Below are 16,683 nucleotides of genomic sequence, written 5' to 3'. Positions count from 1 at the left end.
CGTTAACACTTGAGATGTCTGAGCTGCTTCTCGTCCTCGTTGCCCCCACATCCCTCCTCCTCCCGAGTCCATCGGCTCCACAGCAGAACCGCAGGGAAGGGAGTTTTACAGTGTCCCCGGTGCTCACCACACCTACCTGTTCACACACGGTGCTTTTCTATTTCTGTGATGAGACATGTATGCCAGCTTTGTTGGAACTGAACTTGCACGCCATCATAACTGCATGAGGACATGGTGACCTTTACCCCTAAAGTCCGCGGCTCTGGTGACGCTACTCCCCATGGTCATGGCTGCTCACAGCACGGGAGGCTGTCACCCCAAGCCTGGCCCTGTGTCTGTACATGTCACTCCCCACCTCCAGGCCTGGTCCCCCCACCGCTGGGACTACAGACACTTTACAAGATTGTGTTCAGGGGCCACGCCTTACCCTTCACACCAGACACAGGTTCTGGATACTCTACTGGGCTCAGGGCTGGAGGCACAAGGACGGGCAGCATCACAGAGACGGGACACAGCGGTTCCCTGAGAAGGACAGAGAGTGTTCTAAAGATGGGCTCAGGTTTGGGAAAGGCTAGATTATTGGGGCAAGAGAGGACGACTTGCAAACTCCTCGTTCAGCCTCAGACTCTCCAGAGAGTAGATAGAAGACCGAGGTCACCAAGGTCTCGGGAGCACATTTGCTGAAAGATGTCACCCCATCACTCAGGGGCTCCTTCTGGTTCTGTCCCCACTCTGTGTGAGGTCCAGCATCTGCCTCCTTCAAGTCCCCCCAGGGACCTCAGGTGACCTGGGCAGGGAGAGGTGGGAAGTGATTTGCATGAGGCCCCTCCTCCTCCTGATGGGCTGGAGGCACAAATAAACACTCTCAGGATCTAGACATAATCAATGAAATGACATGTTTTCCCTAGGAACGTCATAATCTCTCAGCAAAGACAGAAATAAGAAGAGAGATGGGCATTTGGGGCTGGGACGCCTCCTGGAGACCCTGCAAACACAACATCAACCACGTTTCAACCTGGGAGAATCATGACAGAATCACCATCAGGTATAACCCATGGGCACTCTGGGACTTTGAAGCCTTGTATTTGTTTCGAGGTTGTTGTGCTCTGGTAGTGACCCCAGGAGACAGGCAGCTCAAACGGAGACATCAGAGAATCTGAAATTACATTAGCGTTCCATATGAGTCTGCAGGTCATTAGTGACCTGGAGAGATCAATGACCAACCACAACTACACGGAGGGGACTCATTCTACTGCCCTGGGCGGCGACCTCAGAATGACCCTCCTGCAAGTGTGAGAAAGCCCTTCCAGGAGGCTGTGGTGTGAAGCGTGGGAGGAGGAGTCTGAGTCCAGCAGGGGGCGCTGTGGGGCCGGTCCTGAGAGTCAGGGTCCTGGCCAGGTGGCTGGCACCTCCTCCCGGGGCTCTTGCCCACGTGGGCAGCAGGGTCCTCACTGGAGGGTGACCTTCCTGCACCTGGGCCCCCAGGGGACATGACAGCTCTCAGCTCAGAGCCACGGGCTTGCCTCTCAGTTCCTGCTCCTCTGTCTCGTCCTGGAGGTGATCTGATGTCTAAGCGAAGAGCAATGAACATCGCACAACAGAAATGAACTTGCTTCAATAAACTCTGCCATTATTTCAATTATTTCTTTCTTATTTTGCTGTATTGTTTCTCATTTTTCAATGTTGTCTAGTGACATATGTGGAAACTGATATTTTGTTTTTACCTCCCTAATAACTTCTTTTCCATGTTTTTTAATATTTCTCTTCAATTAAAGAATTTGATAAATATAAAATACCCATTTAATCCAACTGTATCAGCAAATATTTTCATAATAGGCAAAAGATTCAAGACAAATATTTCTGTGATATGAGTTGACTCTCTCTAGCATGTATAGCGGAGAAGGCAATGGCAACCCACTCCAGTACTCTTGCCTGGAAAATCCCATGGACGGAGGAGCCTGGTAGGCTGCAGTCCATGGGGTCGCTAAGAGTCGGACACGACTGAGCAACTTCACTTTCACTTTTCACTTTCATGCATTGGAGAAGGAAATGGCAACCCACTCCAGTGTTCTTGCCTGGAGAATCCCAGGGACGGGGGAGCCTGGTGGGCTGCCGTCTATGGGGTCGCACAGAGTCGGACACGACTGAAGCAACTTAGCAGCAGCAGCAGCAGCAAGTATAGAGAAAATAAAATAATCATGTGAATTTTAATAAATAGCTCATTTATCGGGGAATAAAACATGAATACCAAATAAAAGCTTTATCTCACACTGAGATAAGCACCAATTTTGTTCCTCATCTTCCCCAATTATTTCGGAGAGTCTATGCTCTTGCTTAATCTTCTTACACCCTCCACAGCAGAAAGTCAAATGAAGGAAATTTTAAACGTTTCATGTTTGCACCGAGGTGTTCACATACTGTTACTTTTATTTTCCATCATGAGACACATGTTTTCCTAAACTGTTAGATCTGATATTGCCCAGGATGTCACAATTTCATAGTGACGCTGTGAACAGTCCCCTCAAAACCTGAAGTAAAATTAATTCCTTAGGATAGAAGCTTCTTTAAAAAAAAAAGGAGGTTGTCACCCCAAGCCTGGCTATGCAACTCGACATGTGAGTGTCCCTCAGGCCTGCTCCCCCACTGCTGCTCCTGGGACAGAGACCGGAGCTGAGTCAGGGGAGACGCCTGTCCCCTCACACCCCATATGGGCTGTGATGTCCGGTGGGCTCTCTGCTGCAGGGAGAGTGGCTGCTAACACCCTGCAGAGAGCGCAGCAGGGGTTTCACTGAGGAAAGAAGAAATGTCCCAGGGATGGGGGGAGCTGTGGGGTGGACGAGACTGTGGGCAGGAGGTGAGGACTCCCCGTCTCCTCCTTCAGCCTCAGACTCTCTAGGGAGGACCTGGAGGACCCAGGTCACCAGGGTCATGGGGAATATTTGGTAAAAGATACTTTTCCATCACTCACATCTCCTCCATGTGCTGTCCCAGGTCTGTGCGAAGTCCAGAGTGTGCCTTCTTCACGACGAACATGCCGTGGGACTAACATGCTGAGGGCACCTCAGGTGACCTGGGCAGGGAGAGGCGGGAAGTGATTTGCATGAGGCCCCTCCTCCCCCTGATGGGCTGGAGGCATGAAAAGGCCCAGGACCCCACCTCCAGCCCAGGAGGCTGAGGAGGCCTCATCCCGGGAGGGTCCCCACCATGGCCTGGACGGTGCTTCTGCTCGGGCTGCTGGGTTACGGACCATGTCAGGGTCTGAGTTGCATCCTTGGGGAAACTCCAAGCAGGGTCTCAGGATCCCTGTCTCTGTAAGAAGCCCTGTCTCTCTCTTGTTGCTCTTAGGGGTGGATGCTCAGACTGTGGTCCAGGAGCCAGCACTGTCAGTGTCTCCAGGAGGGACGGTCACCCTCACCTGTGGCCTCAGCTCTGGGTCAGTCACTACCAGTAACTACCCAGGCTGGTACCAGCAGACCCCAGCCCAGGCTCCCCGATTGCTTATCTACAGCACAAACAGCCGATATTCTGGGGTCCCTGCTCGCTTCTCTGGCTCCATCTCTGGGCAAAGCCACCCTCACCATCACGGGGGCCCATTCTGAGGACGATGCCGACTATTACTGTGGTCTGGGAGCTAGTAGTTACAATGGCAGACTGATGGAAGCCCATGGGGAAGTGCTACCAAAACCCGCCCTTGTGCTCAGAGGGCTCAGCCCTTAGTGGCAGGAGAGGCAGAGAGAGTTGGGACAGGTCAGGATCCCCGTGGGGAGGGAGGCGCTGGGCCCCGTCTCCTGTCCACTGCTTCATGGCCCCGTGTCTCCTCCCAGCTCTCCCCAGGTGTGTCCCTCTCTCCAAGGTGACCCCTCTCTGCCCATGTTGTTGGGAAGGAGGCTTAGCTCCACAGGGACACTCAGACCCCCACCATTGCCAATAGGACTCTTGTCATTAATATCACACTAAGAGATATCCAGCATCATGAACTTGATCTTGCAGATAAATTAATATTCCATTTGCCTGAAGAGGCACCACCAGTGGAATTTGTAGAAATGCAATTTCCCAACTAGAGCTCCTGAATCACAGCCTTTTGTTGGTGGCAGGAATCTGTGATTAACGTGAAACCACCCCCCCCCCCCGCAAATATTTGGGAACATCAAAGTTCCAGATGTATGTCTTTTATTATGAAATAACCCCTGAGAATTGTCTTACGATCCAGTCCAGATGTGTTAATTCCCCATAACACATTCACTCCCAGTTCACGGTCAAAATCCAAAACCCCAGAAACGCAAGTCACATCTGAAGCCATGGGGAAATCTGTGTCTTTATTTAAACTTAAGACTGGAAGTTGGGAGGAATTTCCACTAACCTGTGCTGTCTAAGGACACACCTTGAGGCTCATGGGAGGACTTATGCTCCTGGAAGAACCTTACTCAGAACTGACTCCAAAAATCCCCACACCCTCCGCTGACTCCCTGGGTGCCCGGATGCCAGGTCATGGCTGGGCTCCTCAGCAGGTGGAACGCCCCCCAGGCCCTGCTCCCATAAACAGTGCGCGGGGAGATGGAGCAGCAAGGGAAGACTGAGTGAGGGGGAAAGCAGGCTCGTGTCCACCCCTGTCCCCTCTGCTGGTGACTGTGGGGCCAGGAAGACCTGGGCCTTGACCCCACCTGGGTCATCAGTGCCGAATGTGAGATGGGGGCCGGTGGTTGGCACTGCGATCACCCCCTCCCTCCCTGGGGTCCCCAAGTCCTCGGAGTCCAGGGAGGTGAGCATCACGCTTTGCAGCACGGCAGCACCCTCAGCCTGGCTCCCCTCCCTGAGGGCAGCGGCCCAACGAGGACTGGTCTCAAACCCTGGGTGGAAGGAGCTGCTGGCAGGAGTTGCCCCAGGTGCCCAGGTCAGCGTCAGACACAGAGTAATGGGGTCAGGGCACCCGGTTGCTGGGTCAGTGGGCAGAGGATACACACCCTTACTGATGGGCTATTAGTTGGGAGATCAAAGGGCAGCTCCTTCCTTCCTCACATTTTCCCACCGTGGACATTCCCCGAGTGCGTCACCAGGGGGCGCTGTGCACGCCCTCAGAACTGGCGGAACCGGAACACACCAGATGGTCCCCTGACCTGGGCTGGTCCCCGGGCTCACTGGACTGAGTTGGAGGTCTTAGCAGGTGCTTCCTCTCAGGAGACAGACTTAGAGACCCGACCCCTCAAGCTCTGGGAATGAAGCTTCAAACAGGACTGAGGACCCAGAATTAGAGGGCGTCGTGTTCATCAGACTCTACCCCCTTTCCCAGGAGCAGAGAGGGGAGGAGCCCCCAGAGCCGAGCCCCCCGCATCCCTCAGCTCCCGCTGCCTCCTCTGGCTCCTCAACTCTTTCCTCAGGGCTCCTCCCCTCCTCTTATGATTCATGGCTTTCCTACCCAATCCCGGGCTACTCTATTATACAACCCGCCGCATGAGATGTCCTCCAGATGCCCTCTCAAGTCCTGACCCCTTAAGCAGCCAGGACGCCAGGGACAGACTTGTGCTGAAGGGTCTGAGGGGAGGCCACAGATAGCCCTGAGGTCATGGGGGACACAGTGGTGATTTTGGCCCTAAGGAAGGGACAGTGCACAGAGCAGGGAACAGGATCTGTCCCTGAGGGGCTCTGATCAGCAGGTCATAGGATGTGTATCTGGGCTGGACACCAGGGCGCTCGGGGGCCATTCTTGAGGGTTGGTGGGTGAGAGCTGGGCCCAGTGTCCTGGCACTGCATGGTGGCTTCAGCTCAGGGTTCCCAGCTGTGATCTCCCACCCCTGAGGCCCCCACAGCCACGCTCCTGCCCACCCCCTGGGCACCCTCAGACACAGGGAACTGATCCAGAGCCCAGGGAGGGGTCAGAGAGCTGCAGGGTGGAATGGGTGAGGGCAGTGGTTCGGTTATTTGCATGAAAGGACCCTCCCCCTCTCAGAGCATGAAGAGGGGAAGGAGCAGTGTGGGGACGCTTTGCTCAGATGTGGGGCCACAGACGGCAGGACGCCCTGACCATGTCCACCATGGCCTGGTCCCCTCTGCTTCTCACCCTGGTCGCTCTCTGTACAGGTGACTGGGTGGGAGGACAGCAGAAGGGCCCTGAGAAGACACATGTCCCTTCTCCCTCCTTTCCTTCCTGAAGCCACAGTCACCGTCTCTGTCTCTCCCTCTTCCAGGATCCTGGGCCCAGGCGGCTGACTCAGCAGCCCTCCGTGTACAGGACTTTGGCTAAAGGATCACCATTTCTTGTACTAGAAACAGGGGAAACACTGGGGTCATTATGTGAGCTGGAACCAACAGCTCCCAGGATCTGCCCCCACACTTATGATCTATGAAAAAGGCAAACAACCCTCAGGGTCCCAGATTGTTTCTCTGGCTCCAAGTCAGGCAAGTCGGCCTCCCTGACCACCTCAGTTCAGGCTGAGGACGACACTGATTATTACTGTTTATCATGAGCTCACAGCTTGAAAGTTTCCACAGTGCTTCAGGCCAGAGTGGAAAGAGACAAAAACCTGCTTCCCCCACAGCCAGGGGCTCCCAGGGCAAGGTGTTTGCCCCTCACTTTCTGGAGTCCCTGAGACCACGGAACCCAGGGGACTGAGTGTCCCCTGACTCAGCACAGCTGCCCCCTCAGCTCGACTCCCCTCCCGAGGGCAGCATCTCACAAGGGGTGGTCACACACCCCTGGATGAAGGAGCTGCTGACAGCAATTGCCCCCGGTTCCCAGGTCGGAGTCAGCAGCACAGAGCAGGGGGGTCAGTGCCGCCCTTGCTGGGTCAGTGGGCCGTGAACGCACATCCTTGTCCTTCTGCCACAGAAGGATCTCCTGTTAAAGGAAAAGGAAATGGAACTCAGAGTTTCTTCAAGTAATTTCCACACAGTCCAGGATCCAGTAAAAATTGTCACTTATATGAAGAACCAGGAAACTAAATAGGGCAGGGAAATCAGACTCCATAGACATCAATGCTGAGGTGCCTCAGATGATGGCATCAGGTGACAGATACTTTTAGGAACAAATCATTTAATCTATTTGATGAGCAAATGTAAACACTTGGGTCCAAAGGAAAAGGTGATAAATTGAGGGGGGAAAAAAAATCAGGAGAGCAAAGTAAGCAGATACACCTGAAAATACAATAGGTAAAAGTAAAAAAGAAGTCTCTGTACACTATCAAAGACATGTAATACTTATTGTTATTTAATTCATCCATTTGTTTATTGACAGAGTATTCGGTGACAGGAAAAAGGCAGCCCCCCCTTCCTCATAAGGATTCCCAGCTGTTCCTAGTGGTAAAGAACCCACCTGCCAATGCAAGGGACATAAGAGATGTCGGTTCTATCCCTGGGTTGGAAAGATCCTCTGGAGTAAGAAACGGCAACCCACTTCAGTGTTCTTGCCTGGAGAATCCCATGGACAGACAGGCCTGTTGGGCTACAGCCCATGGGGTCGCACAAGAGTCAGCAGGGATTGAGCCATCAAGCAATTGAGCAGCACCTTCCTCAAACTCACCATCGTGACCGATCCCCGAGTGTGTCACCAGGGGGCGCTGTGCACCAGCTCAGAACTGGCAAAGCCTCAACACACCCCCGTGGTCCCCTGACCTGGCCCTGCACCCCGGCTCAGTGGCCTGAGTTGGACGTGACAGCAGGTGCTTCCTCTCAGGGGACAGACTCAGAGCCGCGGCCCCCAGGCCTCCTCCTGGGAGTGACTCTGCACACGGGGCCGAGCACCCAGAATTGGAGGGTGAACGGATCAGGTGGTCATCAGTCCCCATCCTCTTCCCAGAAACAGGGGAGGGGAGGAGCCCCCAGAACACACCCCGTGCACCCCTCCAGCTCTCCTCAGCCTGCTCCTGCTCCTCCTCATCTCTTTGCTAAGAGTCTCTGCTCCAGCTCCCCTCATTCCTGACTTTCCCCCAATCCTGAGCCTCTCTCTCTACAAACCTGCACTGTTCCCTTCCATGGTCATGACCAAGCTCAGTCTGTCAGAAGGTCATGGACGTGTTTCCAGATCTTCCTGAACTGGACACTCACTTCCTCCACCCCTCCTTGGACCTCTCTAACCCTTCCTCCCGGGAAGCCTCAGGTCTCTGGGTCTATGTGTGACCGCAGTTTGTTCCTTCCCTGCTCCTCCCCAGGTTCCCCATTGCTTCCCAAGAGATCCATGAAGCCCTCTAGTAGCTGATTTATCCCCTGAATGCTCAAACTCCAATCTCTGTACCCATCGAGTGAGGAATCAGGTGGGGAGGAGAAACCTTGGTCCTGAGATGTGGGAAATGATTCTGCGGTCAGCTGCTGTGGGATTGATTTTATGCACAGTGAGCAGAGAAGCTATTGGGGCCCTCGGCTGGGAAAGCAGACCCTGTCCTGGGGCTCTGACCCAGGGGCCATCACTACTGCTCCATCTGGACCACATCTAAGTCAGTTTGCTCCCCGTGGTCACGTCTCAGTTTCCTGAGGACAACTGATCTGCCTTGTCATGGCCTGTGTCTCATCTCAGACCTGAGACGGACCCGTGGCTCTGATAACTCAGCCTGCCCTGTTTTCACAGATAGAGCTTCCCGCTAAGACACGAAAATCCCTCAGTGGAGATTCCATAAGTGTTAGAGAGGCTGGTTCTGGCCCTGCCTCGCTCAGAGTCCAATATCATTAAGAACGCCAATATCTTTGTGAAAATGTTCTTTTACTTGATAATGAAATTTCATAAGACACCTCTCATGTGATTTAGTTAGAATTATCATATTTAATGAGCAGAGACTATAAAGAATGTTGTGTTTTAGAAACAGTACCGTGGCAATGCAAATTAAAACAGAACCAGAGTCGGAAGCAACTTAGTGACTGAACAACAACATTTCCTTCAGTTATATTTATGCTCCTATTTAAAGTGACAACCTTAGATTTTTACAGATCCATTAGCACATTTTGGTTCATTTGAAATCTCAAAGTCACACACCCACAGTGTAACATGCACACGCACTATAGGCTGAACTATAGTTGCCTGTCCTTTTCCAACCAAACAATTTCTAAACTGTATAATTTCAAAACCAGTTCTGGGAAAGTTGACTTGAAGAGCTCTGATCACCCGGTCACAGGAAGTGTGTCTGGGCTGGACACCAGGTGACATTCCCAGGCAGTCCTGAAGAGTTGTGCACCCACAGTGTAACACGGGGTGGGGGTGGTCATTTGCATGAATGGCTCCCAGCGGGGACCTCCCACTCCCAAGCCCCACACAACCCCGCCCCTGATCTGGCTACCCCGAGGGACAGGGACCTGACCCAGGCCCGGGAAGAGTCAGAGAGCTGGGGGTGGGGGGTCATTTGCATGAAAGGACCCTCCCCTTCTCAGAGTATGAAGAGGGGAAGGAGCGGTGTGGGGTCACTCTGCTCAGCCGCGGGGCCACAGAAGGCAGGACGCCCTGACCATGTCCACCATGGCCTGGTGCCCTCTTCTCCTCACCCTGGTCGCTCTCTGCACAGGTGACTGGATGGGGGGACAGGGGAAGGGTATTGGGAAGACGCTCATGCTGTGTTCCCCACTCTCGTGTCTGGACCCCAGAGTCACCATCTCTGTCTCTCCCCATTACAGGATCCTGGGCCCAGGCTGTGCTGACTCAGCCATCCTCCGTGTCCGGGTCCCCGGGCCAGAGGGTCACCATCACCTGCTCTGGGAGCAGCAGCAACATCGGTGGTAATTGTGTGGGCTGGCTCCAACAGATCCCAGGATCGGCCCCCAAAACCCTCATCTATGGTAGTACCAGTCGACCCTCGGGGGTCCCTGACCGATTCTCCGGCTCCAAGTCTGGGAACACAGCCACCCTGACCATCAGTTCGCTGCAGGCTGAGGACGAGGGGGATTATTTCTGTGCAACTTATGACGACAGTATCAGTGGTAACACAGTGCTCCAGGCCAGGGGGGAAGTGAGACAAAAACCTCTTCTCCCCACAGTCATGGGCCTCCTGGGGCTGATCCATCCCCTGTCAAAGCAACCGATATATAACATTTTGGTGAAGGGCTGCTAGTTCAGTGCAATCAGGCACTTACTTTACAAGAGGCCTTCTGCTAGTCACAAGGAGCTGATGTCCCCATGAAGGAATTTAGTGATTTTCTAGATTGAAGAAATGCGAGCACTGGGATCATGAAATCAATTCCTGAAAATATCTAACTACCTATAGACCTGCTCCACTGGATTCCCTGGAGCACCGAGTGCCTCGCTCTCCACCCTGAACTCCTTTCATGAAGCGGCGAAGGTCAGCGGGGACAGTTGCATCGGCAGGTGACAAGTGCTCTCGTTGTTGATGTTCAGCTGTTAGCAAATGCTCTTGACAAGTGCCTGTTTGTGGTTGACAGTAATAGTTCCTGGTTTCCTGTTCTCTCAGAACTTGATTAATCTGTTTATTTATGACTGTGTGGGGTCTTCATTGCTCACGAGCTTTTCGGGTGGCCGGGAGATCTAGTTACTCTCCCTCGGTATGCAGTCTTTTCATTGTGGTGGCTTCTCTTAATCAGAGCACAGGTTCCAGGTGAGCAAGCTTCAGTGGTTGGGGCTCTGGGGCTTCGTTGTCCCTCAAAATGTGGAAGCTTTTTTTTTTTTTCCCATGTTAGAAATTTTTATTCCCCGTCTAAGATTTCACTATCAGTATGATAACAAGGAGTGGCTGACTGGACAGTGTAAGCAATCTGACACTAAATGATGAGGGCAGAAGGTCCTTAAACACGGCTATGACTTTTGTCCCTGATGTCCTCCTTCAGGCCTGTGGTGCTCCTGCCAGGAAAGCCTGATCATTGTCTGTTTGCGAGGAACCATCAGACGAGCCCAGCTGGAGGGTTATCCTCTGGGATGAGAGGTGTATCCTATGAAACTGCGAGGAACACGAAGGACAGGTCAAGACAGAGGAATGACTCCAGATTGGGAGAGGCTGCTGCTGCTGCTAAGTCACTTCAGTCGTGTCCAACTCTGTACGACCCCATAGACGGCAGCCCACCAGGCTCCTCCGTCCATGGGGTTTTCCAGGCAAGAGTACTGGAGTGGGTTGCCATTGCCTTCTCCAGAAATGTGGAATCTTTACAGAGCTGGTACTGAACCCATGTCTCCTCCACTGGCAACCTTAAACAATGGACCACAAGGGAAGTCGTACAAATGTCCTTTTTATGTGTTTTATGTACAGTGTTATGTACAACCCTTTGCTTCCTCAAGAACCACAAATTTTTCATGCTTTTCAATTTAATATCTATATATAAAGCGTATCTATGGGAAGCCTGGGATCGCTGAAGTTTGTTTCATATTTCCAGGTTCCTATGCAATATTGTTCTTTACAGCATCAGACCTTGCTTTTATCACCAGTTAGAATGTTACAAATGTTAGGGCCATGAATCAAGGCAGATTGGAAGTGGTCAAATAGGAGATGGCAAGAGTGAACGTTGACATTCTAGGAATCAGCGAACTAAAATGGACTGGAATGGGTGAATTTAACTCAGATGACCATTATATCTACTACTGTGGGCAGGAATCCCTTAGAAGAAATGGAGTAGCCATCATAGTCAACAAAAGAGTGAAAAATGCAGGACTTGGATGCAATCTCAAAAACGACAGAATGATCTCTGTTCGTTTCCAAGGCAAACCATTCAATATTATGGTAATCCAAGTCTATGCCCCAATCAGTAACGCTGAAGAAGCTGAAGTTGAACGGTTCTATGAAGACCTACAAGACCTTTTAGAACTAACACCCCAAAAAGATGTTCTTTTCATTATAGGGGACTGGAATGCAAAAGTAGGAAGTCAAGAAACACCTGGAATAACAGGAACATTTGGCCTTGGAGTACCGAATGAAGCAGGGCAAAGGTTAACAGAGTTTTTCCAAGAGAATGCACTGGTCATAGCAAGCATCCTCTTCCAACAACACAGGAGAAGACTTTACTCATGGACATCATAGGATGGCCAACACCGAAATCAGACTGATTATATTCTTTGCAGCCAAAGATGGAGAAGCTCTATACAGTCAGCAAAAACAGGACTGGGAGCTGACTGTGGCTCAGATCATGAACTCCTTATTGCCAAATATAGACTAAAATTGAAGAAAGTGGGAAAACCACTAGACCATTCAGGTATGACCTAAATCAGATCCCTTATGATTATACAGTGGAAGTGAGAATTAGACCCCCACGAGCTCCTGGGTCTGGCTGTCCTGTAGCTTCAGACTTGAGTCAGATCCTCTTCTATATAGTCTTTCCCAAGCTGGTTTTAGAAAAGGCAGAGGAACCAGAGATCAAATTGCCAACACCCGCTGAATCATCGAAAAAGCAAGAGGGTTCCAGAAAAACATCTACTTCTGCTTTATTGACTATGCCAAAGCCTTTGACTGTGTGGATCACAATAAACTGTGGAAAATTCTGAAAGAGATGGGCATACCAGACCACCTGACCTGCCTCTTGAGAAACCTGTATGCAGGTCAGGAAGCAACAGGACATGGAACAACAGACTGGTCCAAACAGGAAAAGGAGAACGTCAAGGCTGTATATTGTCACCCTGTTTATTTAACTTATATGCAGAGTACATCATGAGAAACGTTGGGCTGGATGAAGCATAAGCTGGAATCAAGATTGTCAGGAGAAATCTCAATAACCTCAGATATGCAGATGACACCACAGTTATGTCAGAAAGTGAAGAACTAAAGAGCCTCTTGAGGAAAGTGAAAGAGGAGAGTGAAAAAGTTGGCTTAAAGCTCAACATTCAGAAAACAAAGATCATGGCATCCGGTCCATCCCTTCATGGCAAACAGATAGGGAAACAGTGGAAACAGTGGCTGACTTTATTTTGGGGAGCTCCAAAATCACTGCAGGTGGTGACTGCAGCCATGAAATTAAAAGACGCTTAGTCCTTGGAAGGAAAGTTATGACCAACCTAGACAGCATATTAGAAAGTAGAAACATGATTTTGCCAACAAAGGTCCATCTAGTTAAGGCTATGGTTTTTCCAGTAGTCATGAATGAATGTGAGAGTTGGACTATAAAAAAAATTGAGCGCCAAAGAATTGATGCTTTTGAACTGTGGCACTGGTGAAGACTTTTGAGAGTCCCTTGGACTGCAGGGAGATCCAACCAGTCCATCGTAAAGGGGATCAGTGCTGAATGTCCTTTGGAAGGAGTGATGTTGAAGCTGAAACTCGAATACTTTGGCCACCTGATGTGAAGAGCTGACTCATTTGAAAAGACCCTGATGCTGGGAAAGATTGAGGACAGGAGGAGAAGGGGACAACAGAGGATGAGATGGTTGGATGGCATCACCAACTCGGTGCACATGAGTTTCGGCAAACTCTGGGAGTTGGTGATGGACAGGGAGGCCTGGCTGTGGTGGTCCACGGGGTCACAAATGGTTGGACACGACTGAGCGATTGAACTGAACTGAGCTGAACTGTTACAAATTTCCAGTAAATAAGGATACATTGTCTTTTGTGTAGTAGTTCCATGATAAAATTTTCTGTTTTTCTAAGTGTTTTAATGTTTTTTTTAATTTTTCTCTACTAGAGCCAATGTTCGACCTTCTTATAAAAGTATGAATTTCATCTCTTTTTCTGCAACATTTTCCCACATGCTACCGGCAGGAGGCCTCCCACAGGAGGCTGTGGGACTGCCCTGGGGTCCCTTCACGATTATTCAGGGAGCACCCCTCACTCCAGGAGCTGGGCTGGAGGCGGGGCCTGTGCTCCTGGGGGGACTCAGCAGTGTGTCCTCTCGGGATGCAGAGTCCCTGAGCAGGGAGCTGTGTGGTCTCAGCAGGTGCCTCCTCCCAGGGCATCAAAGAGGGTAGCCCCTACCTCACCTGAGTCTGGGCTGTGAGCTGAGCTCCATCCAGCACCAGGGGCAAGGAGGGGCTGGGTGGGCCCTGGGTGGGCCACCATTTGCCTGGCAGCCCCTCCTCTCAGAGGCTGGGGGAGAACAGGAGGCCTGGGGCAGCCCAGCCCTCTGTGGGGACCAGGGTCCTGTGGGCACCGTGGCCTGGACTCCTCTCCTGCTCGAGCTCCCCTCTCTCTGCACAGGTAGTGACGGCCCCGCGCACCAGGGCTCGGTCCCGGGCTGCATCAGCCCCCGGGGCGCAGACTCCGGGAACCTTTCCCGCAGCTCCTGCCCCGTCTCCCCCGTGTCTGTGTCTGCAGGCTCCATCTCCCAGCCTGTGCTGACTCAGCCCGCCTCCCTCTGTACGTCTCCGGGAGCATCATCCAGACTCTCCTGCACCCTCAGCAGCGGCTACAGTGGTTGCGCCTATGCTTTATACTGGTACGAGCAGAGGTCAGGGGGGCCTCCTCAGTAACTCCTGAGGTTCTGTTCAGACTCCAGTAAGCATCAAGGCTCCGGGGTCCCCAGCCGCTTCTCTGGATCCAAGGCTGCCTCAGCCAACGCAGGGCTCCTGCCCACCTCCGGGGTGCAGCCAAGGACCAGGCTGACCATTTACTGTTCAGCCTATCACAGGAGCACAGATACTAACAAGGTGCTCCAGACACACAAGGAAGTGAGACTAAAACGTCCCCCGAGCCCTCCCCGTGGGGCTGCTCTGTCTGGACCACGTGTAACTCTGATTAACCTCATATGGTCACTTCTGAGCTTCCCAAGAACAACAGATCTGACCTGTCATGGTCTGTCCCTCCTCTCAGATCTAAGATTGACCGATGGTTCAATACCTCAGCCCTCTCTGTTTCAGACAGAAATCTCTGCTCAGAGATAAAAATTTCCCAGTGGAACTGTAATAAGTGGCAGAAAGAGGCTGCTACCAGCCCTGCCTCACTCAGAGGGCAAAAAATTAAAGAATTTTTAAAAAATTAAGAATGCAAATATCTTTGTAAAAATTCTATATCATCTGTTAAGAAATAAAGCTTCATAGGATACATGTTGTGTCACTGAATTACAATGTTCTTAATAAAAGGAGATCAGTCCTGGGTGTTCATTGGTAGGACTGATTTTGAAGCTGAAACTCCAATACTTTAGCCAACTGATGCGAAGAGCTGACTCATTTGAAAAGACCCTGATACTGGGAAAAATTGAGGGCAGGAAGAGAAGGTGACAACAGAGGATGAGATGGTTGGATGGCATCACCGACTCAATGGACATGGGTTTGGGTGGACTTTGGGAGTTGATGATGGACAGGGAGGCCTGGCGTGCTGCAGTTCATGGGGTCGCAAAGAGTCAGACATGACTGAGCAACTGAACTGAACTGAACTGAATTCATGTACACGTTCTGATACATTTAAAATCTCAAAGTCACACATCTGCAGTGTAACACGCACACGCCGAGCAGGGCAAAGTCCAGCCAGCTGGTCTTTCCCAGGAGAACAGTCCCTGACTGTATCTTCTCAAGCCCACTATTTGGGACGGTTGATCCTAACAGCCATGACGTATCAGACTCCCTGGGAACAGAAGTTGCTCAGAGCCCTTCAGAGTCTCATCAAACACTGCCAGGCCCATCACCAGCCCTGCTCCCTGCAGCCTGTGCCCTGTGCCTGCGGGAGAGACGCCCGGGGGAGGGGGGGGGTCCCCTCAGAAGACAGGACTTGAACACGGGGCCCAGTGTGTGGAAAGGCTCATTCACAGTAGAGACCCAGGCGTTTAGGAATTCAGGGTCACACCCCAGGCCTCTCCCCACACCCGCCTCCCCTCCTCCTCAGGGCTGAGGGCACACACAGAGGAAGGAGGGCTCTGGCCACCAGGGAGGGGCCCCCAAGAGAAGGGACCCCTGTGCTGCACAGACAGGGACGGGCCTCCCTGGGAACAGAGCGGCCCTGATCTGATCCCGATCTGAGAGGAATTTATGTCCCAGACGCCCCCTCACCCCAACCCCGGAGCAGCCAAGAGAGAAGTGGAGACTCTCGTCATGAAGGGTCTGCGGAGAGCCCACAGTTGGCCCTGAGGTCACAAGGGGCCCGGAAGGGGCGCCTGGCCTGAACCGAAGGCGGGGACAGAGCACAGAGCAGGGGCAGGCGCTGTCCCTGAGGGACCCTGGTCACCAGATCAAGGATGTGTGTCTGCGCCTGGACTCCGGGGGCGCGCAGGGGCTGTTCCTAACAGTCAGGGGTGAGAGCTGGGCCCAGCGCTGACTGCCCAGTGGCCTCTGCTCAGGGCGCCCAGCTGTGACCTCCCACCCTTGGGCGGCCCACAGCCTGCCCCTACCCACGCCCTGGCTTCCCTCAGACACAAGGACCTGACCCAGGGCCCAGGGAGGGGTCAGGGAGCCGGGGGTTTGGGGAGGGGCGGGTGATTTGCATGAAAGGCCCCTCCCCTCTCAGAGTATGAAAAGGGGAAGGAGCGGTGTGGGGATGCTCTGCTCAGCTGTGGGGCCACAGAAGGCAGGACGCCCTGACCATGTCCACCATGGCCTGGTCCTCTCTGCTCCTCACCCTGGTCGCTCTCTGCACAGGTGATTGGATGGGGGGCAGGGGAAGGGCCCTGGGAAGATACACGGGCCCTGCTCCCTGCTCTTGTTTCTGGACCCTAGAATCACCATCTCTGTCTCTCCCCCTTCCAGGATCCTGGGCTCAGGCTGTGCTGACTCAGCCGCCCTGTGTGTCTGGGTCCCCGGGCCAGAGGGTCACCATCTCCTGCTCTGGAAGCAGTAGCAATGGTGGATATGGCAATAACGTGGGCTGGTAACAACTGATCACAGGATCATCCCCCAGAACCTTTACCTATTATGTT

The 16,683-nt window shown here is 52.5% G+C and overlaps 1 protein-coding gene and 1 gene segment (V, D, J or C); both read left to right on the top strand.

The window, feature by feature from the left end:
- The window catches only part of LOC122420176, a 224,880-nt gene that overhangs the window by 4,341 nt on the left and 203,856 nt on the right, over positions 1–16,683 (top strand).
- The window catches only part of LOC122420342 (immunoglobulin lambda-1 light chain-like), a 204,835-nt gene continuing 197,520 nt past the window's right edge, over positions 9,369–16,683 (top strand). For 4 of the 7 annotated variants that reach the window (XM_043435427.1, XM_043435455.1, XM_043435464.1 and 1 more), the window contains exons 1-2: positions 9,369–9,479; positions 9,589–9,891. In XM_043435427.1, coding sequence (XP_043291362.1) covers positions 9,425–9,479; positions 9,589–9,891 — 358 coding nt within the window. In that variant the 5' untranslated portion in view covers positions 9,369–9,424. Of the gene's footprint in view, positions 9,480–9,588; positions 9,896–11,073; positions 11,082–16,683 lie in introns of all 7 variants that reach the window. The other 3 variants (XM_043435446.1, XM_043435471.1, XM_043435419.1) reach the window with 3 other exon arrangements.

The sequence above is a fragment of the Cervus canadensis genome, chromosome 1 (genome assembly GCF_019320065.1).
Source record: "Cervus canadensis isolate Bull #8, Minnesota chromosome 1, ASM1932006v1, whole genome shotgun sequence".
Lineage (NCBI taxonomy): Eukaryota > Metazoa > Chordata > Mammalia > Artiodactyla > Cervidae > Cervus > Cervus canadensis.
The sequence above is the reverse complement of the archived record's forward strand: the minus strand, read 5'-3'. Positions and strand labels throughout refer to the sequence as shown.